The 27641-nt window shown below is 44.0% G+C and overlaps 5 protein-coding genes across 8 annotated transcripts; 3 read left to right on the forward strand and 2 right to left on the reverse strand.

Annotated features, from left to right (window-relative positions):
• Positions 1 to 476: 476 nt before the first annotated feature.
• Positions 477 to 3708, reverse strand: LOC142948458 (phosphoglycerate mutase 1). The gene is made up of 4 exons (XM_076090508.1): positions 3083 to 3708; positions 1672 to 1946; positions 1375 to 1555; positions 477 to 1114 (listed from the first exon to the last, which is right to left on the reverse strand). The coding sequence occupies exons 1-4, from the start codon at positions 3219 to 3221 to the stop codon at positions 945 to 947; spliced, it is 765 nt and encodes a 254-aa protein (XP_075946623.1). The 5' UTR covers positions 3222 to 3708; the 3' UTR covers positions 477 to 944.
• Positions 3709 to 4311: 603 nt separating this feature from the next.
• Positions 4312 to 9468, forward strand: pi4k2a (phosphatidylinositol 4-kinase type 2 alpha). 2 transcript variants are annotated; one of them, XR_012953510.1, is made up of 9 exons: positions 4312 to 4782; positions 6332 to 6532; positions 6630 to 6761; positions 6947 to 7100; positions 7214 to 7272; positions 7376 to 7475; positions 7652 to 7848; positions 8011 to 8070; positions 8231 to 8298. XR_012953510.1 is itself a non-coding variant. In XM_076090507.1 (9 exons), exons 1-9 carry the CDS (start codon positions 4450 to 4452, stop codon positions 8390 to 8392), a joined length of 1335 nt encoding a protein of 444 aa, XP_075946622.1. In that variant the 5' UTR covers positions 4313 to 4449; the 3' UTR covers positions 8393 to 9468. The 2 variants fall into 2 exon arrangements, 1 of the variants encoding a protein (XP_075946622.1); XM_076090507.1 differs by having other exon boundaries at positions 4313 to 4782; positions 7652 to 7785; positions 8231 to 9468.
• Positions 9469 to 9902: 434 nt separating this feature from the next.
• On the reverse strand, positions 9903 to 27542 carry avpi1 (arginine vasopressin induced 1). Of its 2 annotated transcripts, XM_076090516.1 has the most exons (6): positions 26866 to 27542; positions 25584 to 25708; positions 16077 to 17411; positions 12932 to 13055; positions 11856 to 12311; positions 9903 to 10586 (listed from the first exon to the last, which is right to left on the reverse strand). In XM_076090516.1, the coding sequence occupies exons 4-6, from the start codon at positions 13039 to 13041 to the stop codon at positions 10385 to 10387; spliced, it is 768 nt and encodes a 255-aa protein (XP_075946631.1). In that variant the 5' UTR covers positions 13042 to 13055; positions 16077 to 17411; positions 25584 to 25708; positions 26866 to 27542; the 3' UTR covers positions 9903 to 10384. The 2 variants fall into 2 exon arrangements, with proteins under 2 accessions (XP_075946631.1, XP_075946629.1); XM_076090514.1 differs by lacking the exons at positions 16077 to 17411; positions 25584 to 25708; positions 26866 to 27542 and having other exon boundaries at positions 12932 to 13230.
• On the forward strand, positions 14925 to 19230 carry LOC142948460 (uncharacterized). 2 transcript variants are annotated; one of them, XM_076090510.1, is made up of 3 exons: positions 14925 to 15524; positions 16098 to 16430; positions 16967 to 19230. In XM_076090510.1, the coding sequence occupies exons 1-3, from the start codon at positions 15029 to 15031 to the stop codon at positions 17491 to 17493; spliced, it is 1356 nt and encodes a 451-aa protein (XP_075946625.1). In that variant the 5' UTR covers positions 14925 to 15028; the 3' UTR covers positions 17494 to 19230. The 2 variants fall into 2 exon arrangements, with proteins under 2 accessions (XP_075946625.1, XP_075946626.1); XM_076090511.1 differs by having other exon boundaries at positions 16101 to 16430.
• Positions 21302 to 26550, forward strand: LOC142948466 (uncharacterized). The gene is made up of 11 exons (XM_076090522.1): positions 21302 to 21440; positions 22409 to 22464; positions 22560 to 22625; positions 22721 to 23788; positions 23992 to 24100; positions 24445 to 24560; positions 24655 to 24775; positions 24866 to 25002; positions 25207 to 25355; positions 25620 to 25768; positions 26185 to 26550. The coding sequence occupies exons 2-11, from the start codon at positions 22411 to 22413 to the stop codon at positions 26211 to 26213; spliced, it is 1998 nt and encodes a 665-aa protein (XP_075946637.1). The 5' UTR covers positions 21302 to 21440; positions 22409 to 22410; the 3' UTR covers positions 26214 to 26550.
• Positions 27543 to 27641: the final 99 nt, after the last annotated feature.

Genomic DNA, 27641 nt, shown 5'->3' on the forward strand with positions numbered 1-27641 from the left:
TATATAAATATATATATATATATAAATAATAATACATTGTATTAATACAATGTATTAATTATATAAATTACTAATGTGGGCTTGTTTTGCCTATTAATGTGAAAAATGCCAAACGAAGCCAATTCAATAATTATGTTACTACTATTACTATGGCATGTACTTTCCATCTTGATTAGAATTGAATTAGCTAGTAATGTTATTTAGCATTTGAATATCTGTATCTTTTACATCTCACACTTCTGGACATGCACTGAAGTTTGTGTAAGAATAAAACTATTTATTCAAGGAGGAAAAGAACAGCTACAGAATGATTTTTGTTTGGCTCTTTATAACAGAAGATGATAGATAGAACAGATAGATGATGTATACTTTGAGATGCATACCTCTCTGCCGTCGTTGACCATCCAAAATCTAAAATACTTTTGGTTTTCTAGGATCTAAATACCGTCAAGACACTGATATAAGATTTCATCACATAATGGCTCACAACATTTATTATTTTTCTCACAATGCCACAGCAAACAATAATCAGCAGTGCAGAGCAACATGTCCTTTTGACAACAGCCAGTGTTTCTTTATAGGTTATACTGTTCCCTCTGAGCCTCACCTACATGGATAGGAAAATAGGAAGGAGTACATGGGATGACTCTGCAGAGTTTGTCTATATTTGCTCCCATTTGCTGGTCCCAAATGTTGCATTTTGGTCAGTGTTTAAATCATATTATTGGTGATATCTATCGTGTAATAATGACATGCATGTTTCAGTATGTCACAAAGTAAAGACTAATCAAACTGTGCGAAAGCTGGGTATTTTAAAAATAAAGTGCACATTGTTTGTCTGTGTGATGACAGTAACAGTAAATGACCTTGTAATAACTAAACAGCACATGATTGATATCTGTAGTCTATCTCATAACTCATCCAGGAGGGGGGGGGGGGGGGGTCTATTTCTTGGCTTTGCCCTGAGCAGCCACAGCTTCCATGGCCTTCTTGACGGTCTCCTCATCTCCCAGGAACTGCATGGGTCCTAAAGGCTTCAGGTTCTTGTCCAGCTCGTACACAATGGGGATACCTGTGGGCAGGTTCAGCTCCATGATGGCCTCCTCTGACATACCTGGGAAAACAGCAACAGACACGCAGAGCTTATAACCCATCTGCATGGATCAGACTGAAACAGGACAGTTTCATTTCAAGTGGTTAATCAGGTGTGCAAAAAGCTAATGACAGCTAAGTGTTTTATCTGAATACCTCGACACGGAAAAGACGGTAGTGATAATATTTTCAAGTAATCTAACCATCAAACGTTTACACTTATACCGTTCCGTTAGACAGAAGGTCAATGTGACCATAAAGACACAGAAGTCTGCCTCTTACCCTCGAGATGCTTGACGATGCCCCGGAGACTGTTTCCATGGGCAGCAATCAGCACCCTCTTTCCCTCTTTGATCTGTGGAACGATCTCTTCGTTCCAGAAGGGCAGAGCCCTGGCGATGGTGTCCTTGAGGCTCTCGCAGCTGGGAAGCTGGTCCTCTGTCAGGTCGGCGTAACGCCGGTCCTAGAAGAGGGAATTAATGTTGTCAATTACATTTTAACCGCGTGGCTTTATCATGACGTAATAAACATGTCTGCATTTGTAAGACAGAAAGAGACGATGTTTTCCTGTGGCGTCACCTTGCTGATGCTCTGATAGAAGTCGTGCTCCTCGTCCATGGATGGGGGAGGAGTGTCAAAAGAGCGCCTCCAGATCTTGACCTGGGCGTCTCCGTGTTTAGCTGCTGTTTCAGCCTTGTTCAGCCCAGTCAGGCCACCGTAGTGGCGCTCGTTGAGGCGCCAGGTCCGGTGGACGGGCAGCCACATCTGGTCGATGCTGTCCAGAACAAACCACAGGGTGCGGACGGCCCTCTTTAGGACGGAGGTGTAGCAAATATCGAACTCATAACCAGCGTCTGAGGTGAATCAGAGACAGGCCACGAAAAAGACGGTAAATGTGGATATTCACTGGCATTTAAGACACAAAGAGAAAGGTTTCGCTAATATGTAAGTGCATACAAATATAATGTGTTTTTGTTACAGAGATGACAAAATCTGAGTTGTTTTTTGCATCTCTCCTAATGTTTGTATTTTTGCTTAGTCAGGGGCAGTGCTATACCACTGTGGGCTCTGCAGGCACGTCCTGCAGAGGATTTTTGAGGTTGCAGAAAACCAACAGCAGTGTGTGTGTCACACAGAAAGAATTAAGTCAAATTAAACTGCCCTGGCCTCTCCAGTCTCTCGACCAAAGACATTCTTATAGTCGACTAACACTCAAACAAGTTTGTGGACTAATTGATTTAATCGACAAATCTGTAAAACTGAGTTTCTCCACCAAGAAGCACACAAAAGCACCACTTTTAATCTTGTGTTTTCCGGAGATGTGGTCACAGCATCCCTCAGCAAACAGCATTAATCTATACTGATAACACAGGCGTCTTTCCCCGGCGTGCACTTGTCCTCCATTATTAGAGTTGTGGCTGAATCTGTGGGCTTTTTTCATTTTTTGTTCAATACATTACATCCGAATCAGTGTGTCTGGCTATGAGAGCTGTACATTTCAAGATGTCCCACATTATAGTACATAGTAGTATAGTACATTAAGCCTACAATTCACAACACAATACAGTATATATTGAATCTATCAGAAAGACTGATCAGAATGATTCTGTGCATTTGTCCTTAATGCGGATGGTTGAGGTAAGGAGAACATAAAATAAGGATCATATAACACCAGGGGTCGCCACACTGTCTTGACTGGTTTCAGGGACCACCATGGGCTCAGGAATAAACGGGTCCAGCAGAGTCTGTGTGGTCTGTGCCGGACTGACAGCTGGCTGATCAAGCCATTTGCAGCATCTACATTCTCTTTTTGTTCTCAAAGACCAACAGCCTAATGAACGAATGATGTAGTCGCTACCGCTGCTGGCTCGTCCGGTGTCGCAGTAGGCCGGCTACCCGTTTCCCCATCCGTCAGAAGTTGCATAAGCACCGTCTTGCTAATCCACGACCGAGAGAAAGCCCGATTAGGCCCCGTGTCATTATCTGGTACCTTTCAAGGCCTGTCCTCCTCTCTTCGCCTCATGCTCCCCGGTCTCACTCAGGTCCGCGTCGAACCAGCCGCAGAAGCGGTTCTCCTGGTTCCAGCAGCTCTCCCCATGGCGGATCAGGACCAGCTTGTACGCAGCCATCCTCGCACCGATGCCCTCTGCGCTGTATTTCCGGTAAATATGGCGTGAGTGACGCTTCGTCAAATGCAACGTCCGCAGATTTGTGCTGGTTTCGCTGCAACTCCAAAGACGGCTACCAAGAAACAGCAGGCGCAGTATTTTGGTAGTCTGGAGGGTTAGTCTGCTGTTGGCGTGTAGAGTCGGTGTGTGTCCGAACTTGTCAGATCTCACGACGCGCGAGCTCTCTTCCTGCTGGTTTCCACCAATCAGAGGACGAGCTGCGTGCCCCGTGAGGAGGAGGATGAGCACAGCGGCACGTCCACACCCCCCCAGCTGTGTTGGAGCATCGTATGGGAAAACTGCCTTGCTACACAAACAATTACTATGAATGGTCACTATTCAAATATAAACTATGCATCTGTATTCATTCACCTTTTTGTTTATTTTTTGAGATTTCCTCAATTTGCTCCTGTGTCTTTCAAATGTAGCAGCATTGCCACTAACTGTAGACTGTAACCGTGAACCCATGAGACTTACAAAAAAAGGAAGACAGAGGAGTATTACAAATATTAACTATACATGTATTGTCAGGCCTAAATATAGCAACACGCTATTACAGAGCTTTCAAAATAACAAGTTTAAATGTGTTGTCATTTAAAAGCAATGGACAGATTTTCAAAGTAGCCTCTGTGGTTTGTACATCACTAACATTTATTGACGTATTTTGTCAAATCAATTTCAATGTAGAGTGTAACAAACTTTAGAGTTTAATTTGGCTTTGTATATTCGATAAAGCCAAACTAATCTGTCGTGATTTGCCAGTCAGACAACTGCAAATACAGAGATCACTCCCGTAACAGCCATATATTGTATGTAGATGATAGCACTCAAATTCTCGCCAAAGGCCTTGTTTATTTAATGTAGTTAATTGATTGGGTTAACTGTGCTCTCACGTGTCTTCCGTGGGCGGAATGATTGTGTCCAATCAGCGCTAGAGATGAGGAGATTGACAGGAGCGTTTGAACGTTGATTGGTTGAAGATCAAAACACTGAACGAGTCCCGCCTTTTTCCGGAAGCTGACAGTCACCTGACTTTTCCTTTTTTCTTCTTCTGTTTCCTTGTTAGCCAGCGTCAGTGCTAGCCAACTAAACAACCGTCCCACTTTCTTTACCTCTTCTATTTCTTCCTGTTGTCTCTTTCTTCTCCTTCTCAGCGGGTTAAAATAACTCCTCGTCCATCTCCAACGTCATGGACGAGACGAGTCCGCTCGTCTCTCCGCTCCGGGACTCCGGTGATTTCAGTTACTGTCCCACAGAGCCCGCCAGCCCCCGGGGCTCGTTTGGGAGCACACCGGGCTCGGTGGTGCGCATCCCGGCGGGCAGTCCGGGACGCAGCCGGGAGCGACAGCCGCTTCTGGACCGTGGGAGTTCTCCACGGGAGCCGCACAGGAACGAGTTCCCGGAGGATCCCGAGTTCAGAGACATCATCCGAAAGGCCGAGCGAGCCATAGAGGAGGGGATCTACCCGGAGAGGATCTACCAAGGATCCAGTGGAAGCTACTTTGTCAAAGACTCGCAGGGGGTAAGAAGAGAAGCTGCTAACTTGCGTCTACCGAGTACCAACAGTTGCTGTCCAATGCTAACGGCCGCTTTAGCTTCTCGCGACTTATCTCTGGTATCTGTTGTGTTGTGTGTGTGATGCAATGACTGCAAGACTGTTTTGATCAAAGGAAAGGCCTCTTTCAACTGGCCTGTGATGACTTGGCAAATAGGCTATAGGGCATGCCAACACAACACAACACAACAGGAACGTAGTAAACAGCCAGTTCTTCTAGAATAGAAGATAACAGACTACACGTGTGTTTAACACTGACAGTGTGAAGGCTCAAAGTAACGAAACACTAATTAAGTCTTAAGAATTGAGCAAACCAATTGCTGGTTGGATAAATTACTTCTTATACACATTCTTTCTTGCCAAAGTCATCTTATGGCACATACCAGAGTGAACATATTTTAGTATTTTTTAACTTCTTGCTGAAAGCTGCTCCGATCCTTCTGCTCGGTCTGTTAGTGAAGGTCCACCTCTGACCAGTTGTCACCTGTCAAACATGGCACAGATAAGATGCTTGACACCGTTATTTCTGGCAGCTCTCCAGTGTTTCTCCTGCTGTATTACAAGTCTGTGCAAAGTGTGAACTATCTAATCAAACAGAAGACGCTGATTGGTTGCGGCTCGTATAATCAATGTATTTGTCAAAGTGTTTTACAAAGTGCTGCACATTCAAGACAAATCGGGGAAATCAACACACAGAGCATTTCTTTCCATTCGTCACCCTCGACATGGTCTCCTGACTCATGCCGGATTAATGACGGTAAACTTTGATCGCCACGAGTGGAGCTGACCAGTAATGGTCTTGAGTAACTCACAGACACTGTCCTCCGACCCTGCCCTTATCTACAGTGTTGTGTTGTGCCATGTTTAAAAAAAAAAGGGGGAAGTGTGTCTTTAGACTTTGTGGCCGGATCCTCATTGTTGACCAGGTAGTTCAGGTCTTTTATTTGCCACTTTCTTCACTCACTGAAAGCTTACAAAATAGAAAAAAGTATTCTAGCCCCCCCCCCCTCTTTAGGTCGTCACCAGCGTGCTTAGTAGTCATGTGCTAGCTCTCTTTGAGGATATAATTCTCTTCAATGACCATAGTTTCATGTTGAAAGCGGTGAATGTGTGTAAGTGTGTGTCACACTAGCGTAATGCAGCATGTGATTTCTATATACAATTATAACGTACCACCGCACAAAATACATTTTGTGCTCATCAAACAGTCATGCCCTATACATTTGGCTGTGGAAAACTTTAATTCAATTCATGCTCCATGCTCCATGCTTCAGCCAAAGTGTAAAGTGAATCCACTCTTGCAGCATAATCCTCCTCTGTGTGCTCTGTATGTTTCAGTCCTGTTTCCGAAGGAGAACATTCTCCTTTTAAATATTTAATTGACTCAAACGAAACCTTTTCTTCTCCATCCCTAAACGTCACTTTCTTAACTCCCGTCGGATGCTGAACCTCTCCGTCGGCTCTCTCTTTCCTGATTTTCCTTCTCATTTTCCCCACTCTGCCTCACTGTCCTCAGAAAATCATTGGAGTGTTCAAACCTAAGAACGAGGAGCCCTACGGCCAGCTGAACCCCAAGTGGACCAAGTGGCTCCAGAAACTGTGTTGTCCCTGCTGTTTCGGCCGCGACTGCTTGGTCCTGAACCAGGGTTACCTCTCGGAGGCCGGGGCCAGCCTGGTCGACCAGAAACTGGAGCTCAACATCGTTCCCAGAACCAAAGTACTATATAGACACACACAGCGCTGCCTCCTCCTTACAAAGAGCAACAAACCATTTGGCAAAGACTGCCTCTCTTAATCAATCTTTTGCACTATAGGTGGTGCACCTGGCTAGCGAAACATTCAACTACAGTGCCATAGACAGGGTGAAGTCTCGAGGAAAGAGGCTAGCCCTGGAGAAGGTGCCTAAAGTGGGCCAGCGTTTCCACAGGATCGGACTGCCACTCAAGGTAATATGATGAATATGTTGCAATACACAGGGGATTCCTTTCAGTGATCAATTTGTTTGTATCGTCTGGGGCTTTCAGTGAGAAAAACATACTCAGCTATGCTAAGAACAATGGCATTACAAGCATCCAGAGAATACATGCGCTCTGTCTAACATATAGACCACCATCTGTTGCTACTCCACCAGGTTGGCTCCTTCCAGCTCTTTGTCGACGGATACAAGGACGCAGATTTCTGGCTGCGGAGGTTTGAAGCGGAGCCTCTGCCCGAAAACACCAACCGTCAGCTCCAGCTGCAGTTTGAGCGGCTCGTAGTCCTCGATTACATCATCAGGAACACAGGCACGTATTCTCTCTGCTCAGCACATTATAGGCCATACACTCTGCAACGTTAACTTGTTTTTTAGACTAATGTGTTGTTGTTGTTGTTGTTGTTGTTGTCCTTGGTAATCTAGACCGAGGGAACGACAACTGGTTGCTGAAGCATGACTGTCCTATGGATCCTGGGAATAGGGTGAGGACACACAGACACAGTTGGAGTCTCTAAGGTCATTTTCTAAAATGCTGACCCCCAAAGACTGGATATGTGTTTATTGTATCCCTGTGTCTTTATGTAGGACACAGACTGGGTGGTAGTAAAGGATCCCATCATCAAGCTGGCAGCTATAGACAACGGCCTCGCCTTCCCCCTCAAACACCCCGACTCCTGGAGAGCCTGTAAGCACCTACGTCGAAATTGTTTTTAACCAATCACTGCTTACCTTCTGCAGGGAGGAAGTCATGCTTTTGAAGAAACGGCAACTTCTGTCTCAGCAGCGTGTCCAGTGAAAGATATATATATTCTCCATTTCTCACATTATCTTTTTTATTGCATTTCATTTTCCAACCACCAGACCCGTTCTACTGGGCGTGGCTTTCCCAGGCCAAAGTTCCTTTCTCCCTGGAAATCAGAGAGCTGGTCCTGCCCAAACTCTCTGACCCGAATTTCATCAAAGACCTGGAGGAGGATTTGTACGAATTATTCAAGGTATGCAGGGACTCAGATTAGGTACTCGGCAACATGTTCTGTCCAGAATGAAGTGGTAATAATGTAAGTGTATGGAATGTGAGAATATGTCTGCGAAATGGACGCAGGCATCAAAATATCAGTTCTGTGGCTGTAAACGTTTTGTGTGACGTGTGTGTGTGTGTGTGTGTGTGTGTGTGTGTGTGTGTGTGTGTGTGTGTGTGTGTTGTCTTCTGTGTCTCACAGAAAGACCCTGGTTTCGACAGAGGACAGTTTCACAAACAAGTAGCCGTCATGAGGGGGCAGGTGAGTTCTCCACTCTCTTCTCAAAACACAGTTTTCAGCAGTTTGACATGCAACTAACTGTTCCTCCTTGAACGGACCTCTTTGCTTTTAAAGCATAAATTCACCAAAGTGTCTTTGTTTTTTTTAAACATACTTTTATCTTTCTCCTTTTCATTCCAAGATCCTGAACCTGTGCCAAGCCCTGAAGGACGGTAAAACACCCCTGCAGTTGGTCCAGATGCCCCCGGTAATCGTCGAAACAGCCAGAGCACCTCAGAGAGCCAACAGTGAGTCCTACACACAGAGTTTCCAGAGCAGAAGGCCCTTCTTTACCTGGTGGTAGGAGCAATGCAGTGAAGAGGAAGAGGAGGAACAGCAGGAAGAAGGAGCGAGGAGTGTCGATGTGCGCATGGAAGACGGGGCAGAATCTGAGAGCGTTTTTTTGTCCTGGAAATGGAAATAATTATCACCCTCCCCTCCTCTCCTCGTGAATATTTTGGTTACAGAGAGTGAGCGGGTGGAGAGATGAAGCCAAAAGAGGAAGAATTTTGCAGCGTATTTTTCCTGTTTGCTTCTGTGCCTTGCATGGGTGTCAATGAAGAGTTAACGCCGACATGATGAGGACTCTGTACCTTCCTGCGAGAGAGCATTTCAGTGAGGTGTCGAGGCTTTTCTTTTGGACTCCTTGGTGCACATGCACACCAGTCAAAAGCCCCTCGTGCTCTGTTTTTGAATTGGAGGTGTTGCATTCCATGTTTAATTTGTCTTCATACCTCTCTGCCTTTTAACCTTCCCCTGCATATTTCCTCCCACGCAGTTAAAGCCTGGGCTGGTGAACGCAGTGGTGCCACTGGGGAAAATCAGCTTTTTTTTATTTTATTTTTAACAAATAAGAGAAGTGTTCATTGTGATTGAGTCTTGACGATTTAGGAACTGGGCTCTCAGTGGTGCGTGTATGTCTTCACACAGTGAACACAAGCCACGTGAGCTGGTTTCACAGTCACTCATTGCGCCACATAACTGTTTAGAATAGGATCTGAAGAGATGTTGGACAGCAGGCACTTTTGGTGAAAGACACAAAATGTTTGTTAAGCTGAGATAAATATCACTGGCTTGCCTAATTTGTCCTTCTTCCACTGATGAGTTAAATCATTGGTGAAGAAGACAAAATGATCCCACGTGCAAGCAGTCAGGGTGGGGGGGGGGGTGGTTGGTGATTCCCACTTCACAAGCTCCCGTTTGTCACGGACGTGTTGATTTCTGTTCATCTTCTGGCTGGTGGGTTTGGACCTAAGTGAAGAACAAAGTGACTTCCTGCTGTACTGAACTGACATGAAATGTATCGTGACAATGCACTGTATAATTTGTATGTAATATTTAATGATAGATTATAATTAAAACATATTCCATTAACACAGATCATTTGTGTGTTTGTGAATGTAAAAAGCCGGTCACTGTGTTCTATTGATGAGCGCTGCAGCTCATTTTAGATCTCGTTATAGTCCAACAATCGTACGCTAATGGCCGAACACGTCATCAGTCTGACTCTGGTTCCCTTCTGCTCTACTCAGCGTTTCAGTGTCTTTCAAGTCATTGTTTTGGTTTTATCAATCCGCGTCATTACTGTTTTTGTTCTCATCCTCATTTGAGCAAGAAAATCTCAAAAAGCTCCACTGAACACGAGCTGGTCAGAACCAAGCCAGCTAGCTGGTCAGATATTTCCTCATACATTCGTAAGTGGTCAGAAACTCCTGATGCCATGTCAACTTAAAAGTTGTCCGTTTTGTGTTAACCCCTTGTTTCCACTGCCCCAAGTGGCCAAGAAAAGTTTTTAAAACAATCCGATTAACGGCATCTTTATTTAGACGTTTATTTCAGTATTAAGTCATAAAAACACAAAACAGGATACAGATGCTCATAAAGGGCTCTTGATGCAGTGTCACAATATCCTGCCCTGTTTACTGTGATAATATATCACAAGTACAACACCAACTGCCCAGATAATAATTGGTGTGCCCTCAAAAATGCATTGTTCTCATGCACATCGGAAATTTAATTTCAGGCCACAACAGCTCGTTTCTGTTCGTCTGTCTCCTGCAAATGCTGCTGCTTTGATTCTGCTGTTGTGTTAATCACCGTAGACATTTGAATTTTCCATAGTAGTTGCACTAATCCCCAGATTTACCACAGTGCACTGGTATTTCTTTATGCTGGGGTCTAACATGTAGAGTACATGTTTGCAGAAGGGGCTGACAGCTGCCTGTCAATGCAGGATACATTTAGTATTACAGCTTCCACTACTGTGTGTTGTTCCAAATGATTGTTCAGACCGTTGTTAGTGGAGGATGCGGTGAAGGTAGCGCTCAGAGTGTCTGGCACCCTCCTGTCTTGCCACACACAACCTCCGTGAGGAAGGTTTAAAGGGGTTTTGGTCCTCTGGGATGTCTTCCTCAGTCGCCGGCAGAAATTCTCCCGAAGTCGGCGCTACGTCGGCCTCCTCGTCCTCAACAGTGTAGCTGGGTAATGGCTCCTCAATCCTGGAAGACAGAGATGTAACTCTGGTTTGGTTGAACTCTTACAGGCCTCCAGTACATATTATTCTGAGCTTTTTATACTAATACTTTCCCACAAAAAATACTGCCGTTGATTTTTTAATGCATGAATTCAGGTGGTGTAAATTATGAACTTTTGATCGAATAAACATCAAACTAACATAATCTAAATTGCTACTCTGGTATGAATGACATTCAGCAACTGAAGTAGATGTTGTGTGTAGCATGCCTAGCAATGTCACTTTAGACACGTGAGACAAAAACCTACTATATATTCAAACGTTTAGCATTATGCAGTAAAAGTGAAGTTAGGTGATTTTGAACCCATAGTGTCGGACAACAAGATTAAAAGTTTACTAGGCCGAGGCTGTAGCCCAGCTGTGCTTTGAGCTAAGCTAACATCAGCATGCTGCTCACATTTAGGCTGTTAAAATGCTGATGTCGACAGAGTTTAATGTTCCCATGTTCACAATCTTAGTCCAGAGTGTCACCATGCAACATTTGCTATTAAGAGCACAAAGTACAATTGAGGCTACTGGGAATGTCATTAGTTTTGCAGGTATTTGTACAGATGAAAAGATGCAGCAGGGGATCACCAACGTTCTTCCTGAGGGGAACATGAAGGTCTGCATCGAATGTCATGGGAATTATAATTGTTGAGATATTTCAAACTGGACCAAAGTGGTGGCCCACTGAACCAACACACCAACATGTCCATCTCTTGAGCCATCATGCCGCTAGCTTAGCTAACAAACTGCTACAGTTTACCATTTTGTTATTACTACGCCGCCCTGTACTCACACCACCATTTTGCCATACTGTGGCACTCACTGCTCTATAATGTGGCACATACTGTGGCACCTCATTACTCCTCCAACAAATCTAATTTTGTCCCAGTGAGGAATGTCGAAAGCAAAGCATGACACAGTGTGAGTGTGTGTGTGGGGAGGTGGGGGTGGGGGGGGGGGTAGGGGTGGGGGCTGGAGACAGTCATGCTGAGTTTGTTAGCAACATGACAATTTACACGCTGCATTTCAAGACGTAGAGGTCGTCTGGAATCAAGTAAAACTGGACCTTGAACACTTTCAAGTGAGTTCAAGTGATTTATTTATACATAGCTACATAAAATGAAAATGAGTAAAAACTCTGCAAATAAGACGACTCATTTTCCTTTTAACTCCTCGTCTGCATATCGCTTTTCACATCCTTTCTTTACTTTTCGCTGGCCTCCTGCCATTTGACCCCGTCACTTACCTGAGATACCCTGATGCTCTGAGCCACTTGTGGTCTCTGTATCCCTCTGCTCTGGTACCCGCTTTATTCCTCGCTCGCACCCGGAGGCCCACCAAGGCCTGGGCCAGCCCTGCCTCTTCCCCCATGTCCTCCCCTTCCTCCCCCATGGCCTCCTCTGGCCTCTGCGTTTCTGCATCCATCCCTCGCAACACCAGCTTCGCCCGATGTTCAGCGTCTCTATCTCCTGCTGTTCTGAACAGCCTGTGCAGCTGGTGCAGGTTGACCCCTGTAAAGATGTTGGAGCATCCAGACTTCCTGCTTCGCTGATTGGAACGTTTCCACTGCACTGGCAGCCCATCCTCAGAGGAGGTGGATGCTGGGGCCTCTGCCATGTTGCGCGGGATGCAGAGCTTCCAGGTGGTGATACAAGGATAAGAGGACAATAGCAGGGGGGAAGGCGGCTGACAGGAAGGTAGGCTGAAGGGGGAGATAAAGAGAGACCAAATTAGTCAAACTAATGAGATCACAGCCCAGTAAAGCTCAAGCCTTCAGCCAGCAGACACATTTCCATGGCTGCAGCCAAAAACCCAGTTACCTTTCTCTGATAAAGTCTTATCCTATTATTCATCCAACCAAGCTGCCAGCTATTTTCTCAATTTTGGGCCATAAAATGTAATAAAATAGGTGAAAATATCCATCACTGTTTTCCAAATCCCAAGTTAACGTAAGCATATTTCTTTATATTGTCCAACGAAAAGTCTCAAACACAACGATATGAAATATAATTTCCCTTTTTAGAGATACTGGTTTAAAACTGGACACGGTTGATGTGCAAGGAATATGGATGGAAACCAGATGTCGCTCTGTTTAAGCTAAGTCAACCTTATGCTTCACGTGTTTTTGCTAGTATTTTTCAGTTTTTTTGTCATATTAAAATATTAGAAGTGTCTCTATTCCATGTAGTATCCTGGTGGATTTTGTTTACAGATGTCTATAAAAACACGTCTACAATAATCTACAAATATGTCCTACAGTAAAGGAAAAACCTACAAATTATTTTAAACAACGGTTTAATGTAGTATGGTAAGAGTGCTTACCTTCCCCTCTGTAGTTTGAACGAGACAAACTGTAACCGTGCGCCAACAGCAGACGGACAACCTTCACACGCACTAATGCCGAGCCGACCCACTTCCAACCCGCGCGTCATTGGCGCGCGTAGCTCTGCACGAGTAAGTGAAGGAATAATCAAAGAGTAATCCATTAATGACGTCAGTGTCGATGCGCTCGCCTCATAACAATAATCAGTTTGAAAAGAAAAGGGAAAAAACAGCCAACAAGTCCATGAAAGGAGACATTATAGAACAGGTTATAGATCTATACACAGCACCAACCTGCAGTGCTTTTACTAAAAGTGAATATTACGCATGTGCTTCTGTTGACTGTTCTATTGTTGATTCCCCTTTCACCAAGTCTGTTCACTACTGAAGGCTACTAATAGCGCCAACCATAACCTCAGAGTCATCCAGAGGTCTGCTGAAACATAAAAGCTTTTATAGATCTCTGTTTATCCACCATGGGTTCTTGATGTAAATTGATGAATGATGAATAGATTTCAGTATCAATGGATCATGTTGTATAATGATTGGCCACCAAGGGGCGCCATTGTCCTCCCATCTGTGGTAGGGTGAGGACCCATATGTTCTTTCTTTTAGGTAGACCTGCAGACTCAAGACTGTACGCTAAATGTAGTTTCAGACATAGGTACTGCAAATGATGGATTAAAGTTAGAGTTAAATATAGAATGATAGAAGTAATCCATTTGGGGCTCTCTCTACAATCTTGAGAGCTGTGACATGTAGTGGCAGGAGCTTTACTGATTTACTATAACAACACAATGCTTCTGTCGATATTATTGGACCTCTGGTATAATAAAATAAGCCTTTTACAAACTACAGAAATAGCTGCCTCTCTGCTCTTTTACCATAGATGCTACTGGTCAGCATCCCAGGGAGTTTATCACTGTCATGTTTATTATAAATCTGTAAAAATTACCAAGAAAAACAAAATACAAAAAATAGACTGAGACAATCAACATAAATCAAATGAGCAATTCCAACTTCTGACAGTTTGACTTTTTCTTTTTTAATTTAAAAACAATGAAAATTGAAACTCATGACAACTTGCAGCTCTGAGTGAGTGTAATACAAAAGGGTGACGCACTAATCATTCAAAATAACTCCCATAAACAAAGGCCTGATGCTAGAAACTGTTGTAAGAACAAGAACTGTTAGCTATGCCGACGAGAAGAGCTTTCACTCAGTACTCCACACATGGACCCTGAACTCATCACGGCTGTTTTATGTTTCTTCCTTTAGCTCCTGAAGGCCACTTAATTAACAGTGAACTAATTAACAGGTGTGTTGCAGGACACTTTAAAGCGCGTGGCGATCCGCTCCCCACTCCGACTTCCACTCCTTCCTCTTGTCTCAGGAGCAGAAATACGGGCCTTTGTCTTTTACAGCCAACATGAGTGGGCTTTTTGCTGGACTGCTGGGGACTAGACGGGCTCTTGCTCACAGACCAGGTGTGATGATCCAACAAAGAGCAAGTTATATCCGCGGCAAACCACCTAAAGATCAGATTGGCCCGGCGGTAGGTTTACAGATCAGTCCTGTTAAGTTTTCCAGAAGCTGCAGAATGTCTTGAATTTAAGACCCTTAAACGTATTCTGAATAATCTTGAAGTAACATGGCCCTGTCCTGCAGCAAACCATGTTCGTGCTGACCGTGATGACTTTGACCATCCTCGGGCCTGCTGGGTGGATACTCTCCCAGTTGGACGATTATAAAACCCGTCGCTGATGGACGAGCCCCTGAAAGCATCGTGCACGAGTGTTAAAGCCAGTGTGCATGCTGTTAAAAGTGCCAGTTGAACCTGGTCGGATGTTTTTAACACATTAAACTTTGAGTTTCTCAATTTAATTGTCAGGTTGTCTTTTTTTGTTTTTGACTGGTGCAGTTCAGCCTCTACGCCACTAGGTGTCAGAAGCTGTCGGCGGAAGTGAAACCTCTCTCTGCTTATAAACGGGCTGCCTGCCACAGGGCATCCATAGCTGCAATATCCTGTTGTCCTGTTGGGAGTTTTCTAAATAGCAAGTCATAGCGCGGAGCCAAAGTGCCTTTCTTAAATGCACCATGAAGCCGCAGCTGGCTGAGACCAACAAGCGCCCGAAACCAGCCAGAGCTGAGGCTGCGCTGTCTCTGGAAGAGGAGCTCGCTGCAGCGATACATGGAGCGTTTGAAGTGGCTGTGGAGGTCGCAGTTCGAGAGGTGACGAAGCTTGTGGGTCAGGCAACGGGAGCCGTCTACGGGGAGATGCGACGGCAGAACGAGTCCCTCAAACAAAGACTGCAGAGGGCTGAAGAGATGCTGGACTCCGCGCGCATGGAGGAAAGAGGAGGCGGCTCTCCTTTTACGAATCACGTCCTGGACGCCACCGACCGTGCTGAGCACCCGCATCTCTTTAAGCACTGTATGGAAAGCCCCAGAGGAGACTCTCCTCCTCCGGGTCACAGCTGTGCACACCCGTCTCCTGACTCCCAACACGAGGAGCAGAGATCAGGCGATGGTATGAAGACTCAACGTGACGGAGACGATGGATGTGCTGGTGCTTGTGATGCCTTGACTAAAGGTGCGTGGGCCTAGCACTTGAGTATTTCCCGTTTGACCACGTTCTTCATACCTTTTAGGTCCGTATAAAGTAGAATATATATTCTTTCTCAAATGGTAAAAGTGTGCACAGACACTGTTCATAAACGGTGCTGACTGTTTTCACACATTTGGCATTCAACACTTGCTAATTCCAACTGCAAACTGCTCCCCTTCATTTCTTTATCTAGAAGGTAATGTGAAGGATGAGATATCTGTTTGATGCTTGTGAGGGCTACTTGTATACATTTACTATTGTAACAAAAATCCACAACACAACGTGGTATTTAACACCCACTGAAAACCACATACGTGTCTAAATCCTTTGATTTTAGTTTATTTTTAAAACGGTCTTAAGCACCTTCGATTTCTTTGGGATCATTGTTCTATTACAGCACGGTCACATTTAGTTAATCCTTAAAGTAACTTGATCAATTATCTGTTGAATGAATATTTTAGGGTTAGGGTTAGTAATTTATAGAATATACATATTTTATTATTAATAATGTATGATGTTAACTTGCTCACTGTGTACCTGTGATCTTTTTGTTTCCAGAAGTTGGTGAAGAGATCTCTCGTCTGCGTGAGGTGAGGGTAGACGGCGTCAACCAGCCGTGTACAGAACTGGCAGCTCAAGAACGCGACTCGCCAACACTTCCCAACGGCGAATGCGAGTCCACTTTAAAGCAGTTTATTGTCAAGCAGGAGAAGCCAGAGGAGGAGGGAGATGGTTTAGCCGGCTGTTTAGACTTGATGAAAGTGGAGGATTTTAGCCCGGAGTGTATGACAGCGGTCCAGTCCAAAGTGCTGGAAGAGTGGAAACCAGAAGTGCTGGACCTTCAGTGCCAAGACTCAACCGCTTCTCTGTCCTGCACCAGGCTGGCTCAGGGTAAGAATGAAAGCATAATAAGTGCCCAGTGTTCCCTCTCTGAAACAGCATCTAGACCTCAGGGCACTTACAATAAAAGATACCTCCACTAATGTGGAATTTGATCAAACGTAATTCAGTCCGAGGCCTTTCCATTGGTTGCTTTGGTAGTATCGATCAGTTCTACAAACAATATGAAATCCGCCACTTTGCATGATAGTCATGTGACAGTCAGCTGCTAAAGTTCAACATCTGGACTTCCAATTTGGCTGCTAAACGTCAATGTATTCTCATAACTTTGTGAATGCAGTCAAACCATCAAATGATTTGATAAAAGCTTCCAATAAATATGTCTCTGTATTCTTATGGCTGATGTATACAAAAAAGTGGACTCATCTGCCATGTTGAAGATGATCTGTAACTTAAAACTTTGATGAAAATGTTAAAACTTGCCAACAAAATCCTCTGTTTATAAATGTAAATGGCTTTAAGATGAAAAATGTTGTTCAGTTTAACCCCCACATGACGGCTAACGGATGGTCCATCCCTCTTCTCAGACTTCCCAAACATCTTCCAGTCGGACGAACCAGCTCCCATCCCAGAAGAACCTCCACCGGCTTATGGAGTCCACATGCGGAGCGGCCGCAACCTCGGCCACACCTTAACCAACCTCTACGCCTGCAAGTCCTGCGGCCAGACGTTCCACCTGCCCAGTTTGCTGAGGCGGCACTACGGCCAGTGCCAGCAGAAGCTCCAGCAGTGCTGTCAGCAGCCCGTAGACGGAAGCAAGAGGACCAGGCTGCAGCTGTACCCGCCGGGCTGCAGCCCCTTCCTCTGCACCGTGTGCAACCGAGAGTTCAACCGCATGGAGAACCTCAAGACTCACCTTCGCATCCACACAGGAGAGAGGCCGTACACCTGCTCGGTCTGCTCCAAGTGTTTCCGTCACTCGGGGGCGCTAACCAGGCACTTCCGCATCCACACCGGGGAGAAGCCGTACATCTGCGGACAATGTGGGAAGTCCTTCAGAAACTGTGGGGGGCTTAAATTCCACCAGCGGTCACACAGCAAGCAGCTGAAGTAGCTACACGTGTTTTTTTTAAACGGCTGATAGTATACAATGCTGAATATGTTTGTATCATTTATATGTAAAAGTAGGATCATACTTACTGGCTAATATCAGATTGTGTGTGTTGGTCTAACCTTGACTTAATCTCTGGCTGTTCCTTAAACTGTCGGCCGGGGACCATTTCATAACTGTCTCGTCTGCACTGTTTCACATTTCTGTGACAGGTCTTCCCTTTGAGAACAAAGATATTGTTTTTCAGAGCTCTCAATCAGAAAGGAGAATCTCAGCAAGTTATAGGAACTGTCATGTGCCTCATGCTGAGGTCAAAGCACAAATGATTCTTACTGAAACTAATTCAATTAGCTGCATTTCAGAGATGTTCTATGAATCGGTTCAATTCTCATTAGTAGAAAGACGAAACAGATACTGTGATCGGCCGCTGCTGTATGCGATGGCTCGGTAGCAAAGTGTGGAACCTTTCATTGTAATTCTTAGTTTCAATTCTAACTTGTTTTATACGAAAGACCGTTTTTCTTATTTATGACAATTTTGTAATAACATGTTTTCAAATATGTATTTTATTTGGACATTAATTTCATCAATTACTTGTGCAAATTGCTCAGAAAGTGGGCAAAGTATGTCGGCTTTGGTTTACTGTACCGACATACTAGGAAAGACTGCGCGTGCTCCTTTTGAAATGGCTAAATTTCCCTTATGAATTGAAAACAGTTTAAAGATCAGTGAGCTACACAGGTCATCAAAGTGTGTGTGTGTGTGTGTGTGAGTGAGAGAGAGGGAGACTTTCTGTCTTCATCAATAGACAGTAAGTCTAATATCTATTTTTTCATCTTTGTATTTAGGACTACGGTGTTTTATCTCTGCTCCCTCTCTTTGTTACTCCCTGCGTGCATGCTAGGCAGAAAACACAACTGTCACCAAATGTCCACCAGCTGCTGCAGAACTGGGCTTCTGTCCCGTGGAGGACGGCTTGCACCAAAATGACAAACAGCACTTTTCAGGGATGTGTTTTACTTTTAAATCCCAGTGACGCTGTACGCAAAAACCTAAAGTGTGACCTTGAAATGTTCAACTTAACAGGATTGACTGGATCTTCCTTCACAGAGAGGTGCGGCTGTGGTCAGCTTGAAGTCACGTCAGCTAAACACCCCGTCATTCAGTAATGAGGCCCGACGCTCACTCCTCAGCTGAACTGTGTATTGAAACTGTCGACTAAATCAGTGTGAATGAGTTATTGCCATCTGGTTCTCCCTCAATCTCAACATTAGCCTCCTCCTGCTCTGTTGAAGTCATCCAGCTGTTCTGTAACTGCCTCGCTGCTTTCAACAAGGCATTATGTTACGAGGTTATTATTAAAGTCACCTTCCATTCAGAAGTGTGTTTTGGCCTTTGGTTGCACTGTAACAAATTGTTGTAAAAAAAACGGGAAAGTCTAGACAGTAATGTACTGTTCTTCAAGAATACAGATGAATATACCAAATGTTGGCGTGTTTTATGGTGAGTTTACGGTATATGCCGGAATGTTACCGTCTATTTACAAAGGGTAATACAACCCAATACTTTTGCATTTAATTCCCAACAAATAAAATAATCACAATAGACATTCAATACATAATTGTTGCAGTTGAATACATGTTCTCAAGACAAATAATAAAGGGACATTTGTATTACATCACAAAACTCACAATGTACTGCATGTTTAGAAAAAAACTAATAAAATCAAAAAATCTTTAATGACCGGCTTAACTGAACTCATGAGGATAACCTCAGACCAGTAGTGCCGAGATCGAAAAGTGGCTGATGGTATGCTACTGTTGTTCAGTGGTAGGTACCTATCCCTAAAGGGGTATGCTACTGTTGTTCAGTGGTAGGTACCTATCCCTAAAGGGGTATACTACTGTTGTTTAGTGGTAGGTACCTATCCCTAAAGGGGTATGCTACTGTTGTTCAGTGGTAGGTACCTCTCCCTAAAGGGGTATGAACCGATGTTCAGCAGTAGGTACCTCTCCCTAAAGGGGTATGCTACTGTTCAGTGGTAGGTACCTCTCCCTAAAGGGGTATGAACCGATGTTCAGCAGTAGGTACCTCTCCCTAAAGGGGTATGCTACTGTTCAGTGGTAGGTACCTCTCCCTAAAGGGGTATGCTACTGTTGTTCAGTGGTAGGTACCTATCCCTAAAGGGGTATGCTACTGTTGTTTAGTGGTAGGTACCTATCCCTAAAGGGGTATGCTACTGTTGTTCAGTGGTAGGTACCTATCCCTAAAGGGGTATGCTACTGTTGTTCAGTGGTAGGTACCTCTCCCTAAAGGGGTATGAACCGATGTTCAGCGGTAGGTACCTCTCCCTAAAGGGGTATGCTACTGTTCAGTGGTAGGTACCTCTCCCTAAAGGGGTATGCTACTGTTCAGTGGTAGGTACCTCTCCCTAAAGGGGTATGCTACTGTTGTTCAGTGGTAGGTACCTCTCCCTAAAGGGGTATGCTACTGTTGTTCAGTGGTAGGTACCTATCCCTAGAGTGGTATGAACCGATGTTCAGCGGTAGGTACCTATCCCTAGAGTGGTATGAACCGATGTTCAGCGGTAGGTACCTATCCCTAGAGTGGTATGCTACTGTTGTTCAGTGGTAGGTACCTATCCCTAAAGGGGTATGCTACTGTTCAGTGGTAGGTACCTATCCCTAAAGTGGTATGAACCGATGTTCAGCGGTAGGTACCTATCACTAGAGTGGTATGCTACTGTTGTTCAGTGGTAGGTACCTATCCCTAAAGAGGTATGAACCGATGTTCAGCGGTAGGTACCTATCCCTAGAGTGGTATGCTACTGTTGTTCAACACTTGTCATATTAGTGGCGTCAGGATCACAGTGAAAGAGTGACATCTAGTGACCACAATGATGTTATTTCTGTTCTGAAACTATCTTTCATCAGACAGGTTTCACTGGTTTAGTTTCACTCTGTCATAAACAAACTACACACAACACACTTATTAATACATTCACAAGTTAACAAAAACACAAATTAGTAATTTGACATGGTTAACTCTAAATGCTGCCGTATGGGTATTGTGCAATAACCAGACAGAAGAGGTACACTGATTTTCTCCCACGGACCCTCGGGTCCACTGTGTGGTTGCAGTAGCTTGTGCCCTTCTGGTTGCTGATCTGTGAACCATCGCTGTGTTATTTCTCTGGACGTCTCTGACCAAAGCAACAGATCCCTCGCTCTCCTCCTGTAGTTTTCAATCCCAAAGTGACTCTCATGAATGTAATTAAGCATGTCCTGTCTCAGTTTATGGAACAATGATCTGGTTTACCAGCTCTGTATTTCACATCTAAATATAGACAGTGCAGGCAGTGTGGCTGCACTGGGAGTGTGGTGTGAGATGTGTGTGTAAGTTACAGTATTGTACTATAAAACACTATTTCAGTATCATACTGTCAAACACAATAGAGCAGTTATACTGTAAAGCACAATCACGGTAAAGGTGTTTTACTGTAAACAGGTAATTGTAACAGTGTTAGTAATTTACCACCTAAATACAATAAAATGTCACCTCACCTTCTCAAGTCAAGAAATAATGTATAAAATAAGTGTAACTACAATTCACCCACAAGATCAACATACGGGGTGATTCTTCTGCTGTTTTCTGACTCTAGAGTTTCACCTTTTTTCCTGACTTTCTTTTTGGGAAACAAAGAACCCAAATGAAGTGCAGCGTTGGATCTCTTTCCCTCCCTCTCTCTCTCGTTATCTCTGTAGCTCAAAGACCCTCCCAAAGTTGAGAAAAAGTGTTGGCACCATCGACCCAGAAAGAAATGTGTGTGTGTGTGCAGCAGCATGCCAGTCTGTGTAGACAGTGTGAGCGCTGTCTCGGATGCAGAAGGACACCTTCACAGGTTCAACACTGACTAAGCTCGTTATTTCTCTTGCAACTGCCAGCCTCAGGTGAGATCCTAGTTACTGAGACTTTTCTATTGCTTTGAAAGGTAATTAGTTAATGATCAAATAGAAATGTGTGTGACATTGTGTTGACTAACTAGTTCACAATCAAACTAGTTGTGTGTTGTGGCATGGTTATGTTGCAGCCTCTCTGGTGATAGCCAAAACTTTACTTTGATGCCTTAATTATTTTTGTACATATCAAGAGATTTTGACTGTTCATAGTCTCTCTACACTGTGATGTAATATACAGGAGGTAATATAGACACATTTAAATGTTGCGTACTCATCTAATCTATATACCAACATATATTTTATAGTATAGTCAAATATCCTCAAATATATCAAATATTCCTTTATTGAATAGCGTGCAGGATACATTTACGACAATCATGTAAGATGGGCGTTATATCAGAGATGAAAAGTGAATATGTCATCACAACAGCACTGTGGAGATAATTTTCCTCTTGGGGACAATGAAGTATAAAAGTCTAACATTGCCTCGATATTGAAAAGATCAAACCCCTTCAACCCCCCCCACCCGTCTACACCTATCTGGGGTTTAGTGGGCCGAACCAGAGAGCTATTGTTCCCCCGGACAGGCCCAGTAGTGTCTGTTTTGTTTCTGTCCACAGAGACAAAACGTTTGTGGACTTAGTCAACTTTTTTCCAGTCTGGTAGCTTCTGATGTTTACTTTCGCTCTGACTGTGACGTTTGAGAGCGAGGCGCATCTCAGAGGCCTGTGACCGTGACAGCAGTGTCGGCAGCAACACAGACGCACTCGTCTGTTTCAGCTTTCAAAGATTTGCCAAGTTCACGTCCGTGTTGTGAGAAGTCAGATTATACTGCGATGATCTTAAATCAGTTTATGCAAATTGCAGCTCTGCTGTGATTCACAGTAATTTAAACGTGTAATTCAAATTTGTTTTGTTGTTTTTGTCCCGTGTTTAAAGTATTCCTTTCAATGTTCCAGGTATGAGGGCCTGCTTCGTATTCCTTTGCTTACTGGCAGCAACATTTGCCCCGTCTGTGAGTAATGTTTTTTTTTATTTGACATTTGCCATGACAGATGATGTGATGTGAGATTTGTTCAATGCATTATTAATTATCCCTATTACATCTAGGTAAAGAGCAAACCTCATGGAAAACATCATGGATTGCATAAGACTTCACATGAAGCCAAAGAAAAGGTAGAGCAGGACTCTAAAAACTTTTTTTTTTAAATGTACTTGATGATGATTTCATGTCGTAAAATGGGATTTCTTTTTCTTTTCTCCCGAATAAGGACATTATCACAGAGGAGGCCAACGAGCCACAGATCTTACCCACTCTAGTCACGTTTGAGGCCAGCAGCCAGGAGCAGGAAGATGAAGAACTGAGCTCCCAAGACAATGCTGATGCAAACAAGGAGGAGGGAGAGTTTGAGGAGACTGAAGGGAGCGACAAAAGCACTGCAGTCCTGCTGAGTGAGGAGGAGTTGGTGGACCTCTTGAAGAAAGAAGCAGAAGAAAGAGTGCTAGAGGAAGAAAAAGAAGTGGAGACGGACAAAGGCAAAGTGCAGCCTGGTGAGGCCGTGGAGGACGACGAAGCTGAGGTGAAGGAGAGGAAGTTGGACGACAAATTAGAAACGGAGGTGGCAGATGAGGAAGAAAAAGAAGTAAAGGATGAGAGTGTAGAGGATACTGAAATGCTGCAGAAAGGCGAAGATGAGGTGGAAAATACGTCAGTCAAGGAAAAGGAGGAAAAGTCTGTCGTAAAAGTAGCAGACAGAGAGGAGCAAGGTTCATTGCTGGAGGAAACAGATGGAAGCACAGAGTCAGAGATCCCCGTTGATCTTGACTATGCTGCTGATGGTGGCATCTCACAACCTCTACAGATTGTATCTGCTAAAATAAAACCCCAAACAGATGTTAAAGAGCGGGAACCCCTTCAGAAAGGACTGCCCACCATTGCAGATGACTACGAACAAGACACACAAAACACTGAGGCAGTGGACAGTGAGGAAGTGTCTGATCAGGACAAGGACAAAGATTCTCAGGTCAAATCCAAAGATGTTGATGAGAAAAGACCTGAAGCAAATGTGGACCCTCAAGAACCAAAGAGAAGTACAGGGTTTGAATCAGGTTCTGAACCGGCTGGAAAGGAGGAAGAGAAAAGTAAGAATGACAGCGGAAGTCTCACCAAGGGAAAAACAAGGAAGCAAAAGAAGAACAAGAGGGCGAGGAAGCACTCCCCACAGACTGAGGAAACACAGTCTGGACCAGAACACAGCCAACAGGTTCCTCAGGCGTCTGAGGGCAGCAGTATTGACAATACAGTCCAAAAGGAAAAGAGGAGAAGAGCAGGACAATGGGTAATGCATACACAATGTACATTCACTTTCTTTTCAGGGGCTATGATCAATATTCCTGAGTTATAATGGATCACTTCACTACTTGCAAAAGGCCTCAACTGTTCACTCTCATCGCTCCTCATAGCAACGTTTGGTAGCAGCAGGCAGCTGTTGGCTCATTTTAATATCTGAAGAAATATCTCGTTTCCATGTTTCTTTTCCAGGGTCCTTTAGTAGGAATGAATCCAGTGCAGATCAGAGCCACAGTGGATCTCTACCCCAGCTCCAGGACCTCTGTTGGTGGAGGCGCACATCGCCCAGAAGCCCCTGCTGGTTGGTTAATTCAGCACTCACCGTACTGACTAACGCACTATCCCAACAGCATCTGCTGACTGGGTCTTTTAGCTAAAACTTCCGCATGACTAGTGTCACTCTGCGTCATGGTCACTACCAAAACACAGCTTGAGGTTTGTACAATGGAGCTCAAGTTGAATTTGATCGCTGTACAAACTCAGATGGCAGAGGAATGTCGGCGATGGCGTGTTGTGGTTACAGCTCACCGCACTGCAAAATAAGACCAAACCAGTCCTGAAAATGATTCCCGATACAACTGGTTTTAAAATTCCGACAAAGTATATAGGTCAAAGGTCATTGCAGTGCACGTTTTCTTCTTCTAGATCCATGTGACGACTTTCCCTGCAAACGTGGAAAGACGTGTAAGCTCGATGCGGACAATAAGCCGAGCTGCGCGTGTCAAGAGCCGTCAGCATGTCCTCCCGGTGTGAATGATCACGTGAGTACGGGTGATCTGTCGAAAGATAGACCGGACTGGTGTTCAACAGCTGCTGCACTACATCTGATTGTTGCTCGTTGTTCAATTTCTGCAGGTTTGTGGAACAAACAACAAAACATACGACACATCATGTGAACTCTTTGCTACTAAATGCAACCTGGAGGGCACAAAGAGAGGACACAGGCTTCATCTGGACTACACTGGACCATGCAAACGTGAGAGCTAACCTCTGTACAGAGTGTATGGTTTTAAACATTTCCTGTTGGATTATTTCGCCCTGATCTTCGTCTCTGTCTCTCTCTCAGTGATACCTCCATGTGTGGACACTGAGCTGGTCCAGTTCCCTCTACGAATGAGGGATTGGCTGAAGAATGTGCTGCTGCAGCTTTTTGAACACGACTCCATGTCTCCTGGCTTCCTCACACCTAAACAGCGTTTTAGAGTAAGACCCACTGCTCAAATGAATATATGGGATTTTATGATTTTAATATTAATCTTAAATTAACTGTTAAAGTACTATGCTTTCTCTGCAATTCATTTTGTTACTTTTATCCAATCAATCAGTCCGCTGGTGAATCAGAATCGTTAACAGTTTATGTTTCAGGTGATCACAGTCGATCAAACGTTGGTGTTCTGTATTCTGCAGGTGAAGAAACTCTTTGAGAGTGAGAGGCGTCTTCATGCCGGCGATCACTCTGTTGAGCTGCTCGTGCAGGACTTTGACAAGAACTACAACATGTACATCTACCCGGTGCACTGGCAGTTTGCACAACTGGACCGACACCCTTCTGACAGGTACATTTTATTCCTCTGCGCTTACGGTGAACTTTGATTTTTCTCAACTTTCAGATTACATTTAAAAATTGATCATATAGTGAGGTGGAAAGTTTCCAACGACAGGATTGGCTGATGTCAAATATTTAACAAATCCCCAGCCAGAGCTTGGCATGGTAAATAATAAAACCATTCATGAGTGTTATGATAATGCAAACACACTGTAGTGTATGTGATGTAGACGCTCACAGTGATCAAACCTGGGTGTTTGTCCGTCCTGTGCAGAGTCTTGTCCCACTCAGAGCTGGCCCCGCTTCGAGTCCCTCTGGTGCCGATGGAGCACTGCACCTCCCGCTTCTTTCAAGAGTGCGACGCTGACAAAGACAAGCAGGTGTCCTTCAAAGAGTGGACTTCCTGTTTTGGTATCAAGAATGGTAAGAGCAACACTACGTCACCAACATACTGTGGTACGCCTTTCTATGCATTGATGGCTTTAACTGTGACATAAAATATCTCTTATGAATTTGAAGATTTTTTCACTAACAGTTATTAAACTATTAAGGAACATTTTGTACTTCCGTGTCCTGTTATTTTAATCAAATTCCTAAATGAGAATGTGGATCATTTATTTTTATTTCATATTATTTTTTATTTAAGTTTTAAAATGACTGACAATAAATATCCAATTAAAGTAATAATGTTCCATCACATACTGTACGTAGCAGTTATGGGTGTTCTGTAAAAACTCCACTTTATCCGTGATTTGTTTATATTCTCATGCAATTCTACAGCATATGGCAGATACTTTATTTTCCATCCTATTAATGCCTGCTATCTGTTTTCTCCACAGATGATATGGATGCCAACCTGCTATTCTGAGCTTCCTTTTGACCTCCATCGACTACACAAGCAGCTTGAAGCCTCCATGCACCTCATAAGAGACTCGTCTGACAGAAACAGATGAAAGAAACTCGTTTCTACCTCCTGATAGAGCAAGTGTTGGTGGTCATTGCTGTTATTTTGCGTCAGGCTAAGCTTTGGATCAGTTTTTTTTATTTAGACTAAGTTGGAGGGATTCAGTGCAGACGGTGAAGAACCCTTTTTCAGTGGGAAATGTATAAAACAATAACTGTTTTTTATCTTCGTGGTAAATGCTGTAAATGTTTGTCAGTGCATATACGCTTCATTGTAGCTCTAATTAAAGCTTTATGGATAGCAGTGGACTTCACTCTGACGTACAGAGCATATAGTTCAGTAATAACAACTTTCCTTAAAGCCCTGAAATAAAGTTATTGCATCATATTCGTGGATTATGTGGATCCCATTCGGGAAACATCTGTTTAAGCTTTAATACCGTGTTTTAGTCATTGGTCTATTTCCCTGGAGCCACCATGACATGAAAATACGACCACTGCAGCATTGGTTTTGAGAATGCAAGTCACTGATACCTGGTTACGGTTCACCACATAATACTGGCCCTCTGTAAGGTAACAAAGCAAAAAGTAGCCTTAGGCATGGACATGATGATTACCATGATGGAAACCAAGTAGGTCAGGCTCCCCTGCAGCAGCTGATTCCAGTCGGAGCTCTCCAGCAAGGTGGGGCGATCCTCGCGGGGACGGTAGGCACGGCCCACGTGACTCCACAAGGGCAGCGGACTCAGGGTGCCGCTGGTGGGAGGGCAGCCGGCAAACTGATGGTTTCAGCGTTCAGTGGCAGCTCGCCTCAGGAGGACACAGTCTCCAGTGATGAAGGCGACGGCAGCTGAAGAGGAGGAAGAATATGCTCTGGGATGGAGATGGAGGGGAAGCAAGCAAAATGAGACCATACAGCCGTCGCAGACATCGGCTCTTAGGTTTTACAGACTCTGAGCAACACTCTGCAAAATTGATTTCCTCTCCACATGAAGTCATATTGTTCTTTGTAATCCAGCCGATAAAGGTCGTGTCATCTGCAAACTTCACCTCACACGAGCGTAAAAATCACACGTCTTTCATTTAAGAGATGTTTTTACAAATCACCCAGACTATATTATACATTTAAATCCCATTTTAATTGAATAAAAACAATGCCCGGCAAACTCATCACACGAGCACAACTCTAAAAAATAAAAATAAAACGGTAAAGGTAAGAGGTAGAGTACTGTAGTCAAATCTGTGTACTACAACAGTAATACTGATATTAATTCATCACTAGTTAAAGCAAAGGGTCAGTACAACTAAATTGCATATGATCCAGACACACACGAGGAGACCTTTGTCTCACAAGTATAGCATCTTTTTTTTTTGACTTCAAGGATTCTTCACA

This window comes from Anarhichas minor, unplaced genomic scaffold (assembly GCF_050575085.1).
Source record: "Anarhichas minor isolate MPS153535 unplaced genomic scaffold, ASM5057508v1 ptg000012l, whole genome shotgun sequence".
Lineage (NCBI taxonomy): Eukaryota > Metazoa > Chordata > Actinopteri > Perciformes > Anarhichadidae > Anarhichas > Anarhichas minor.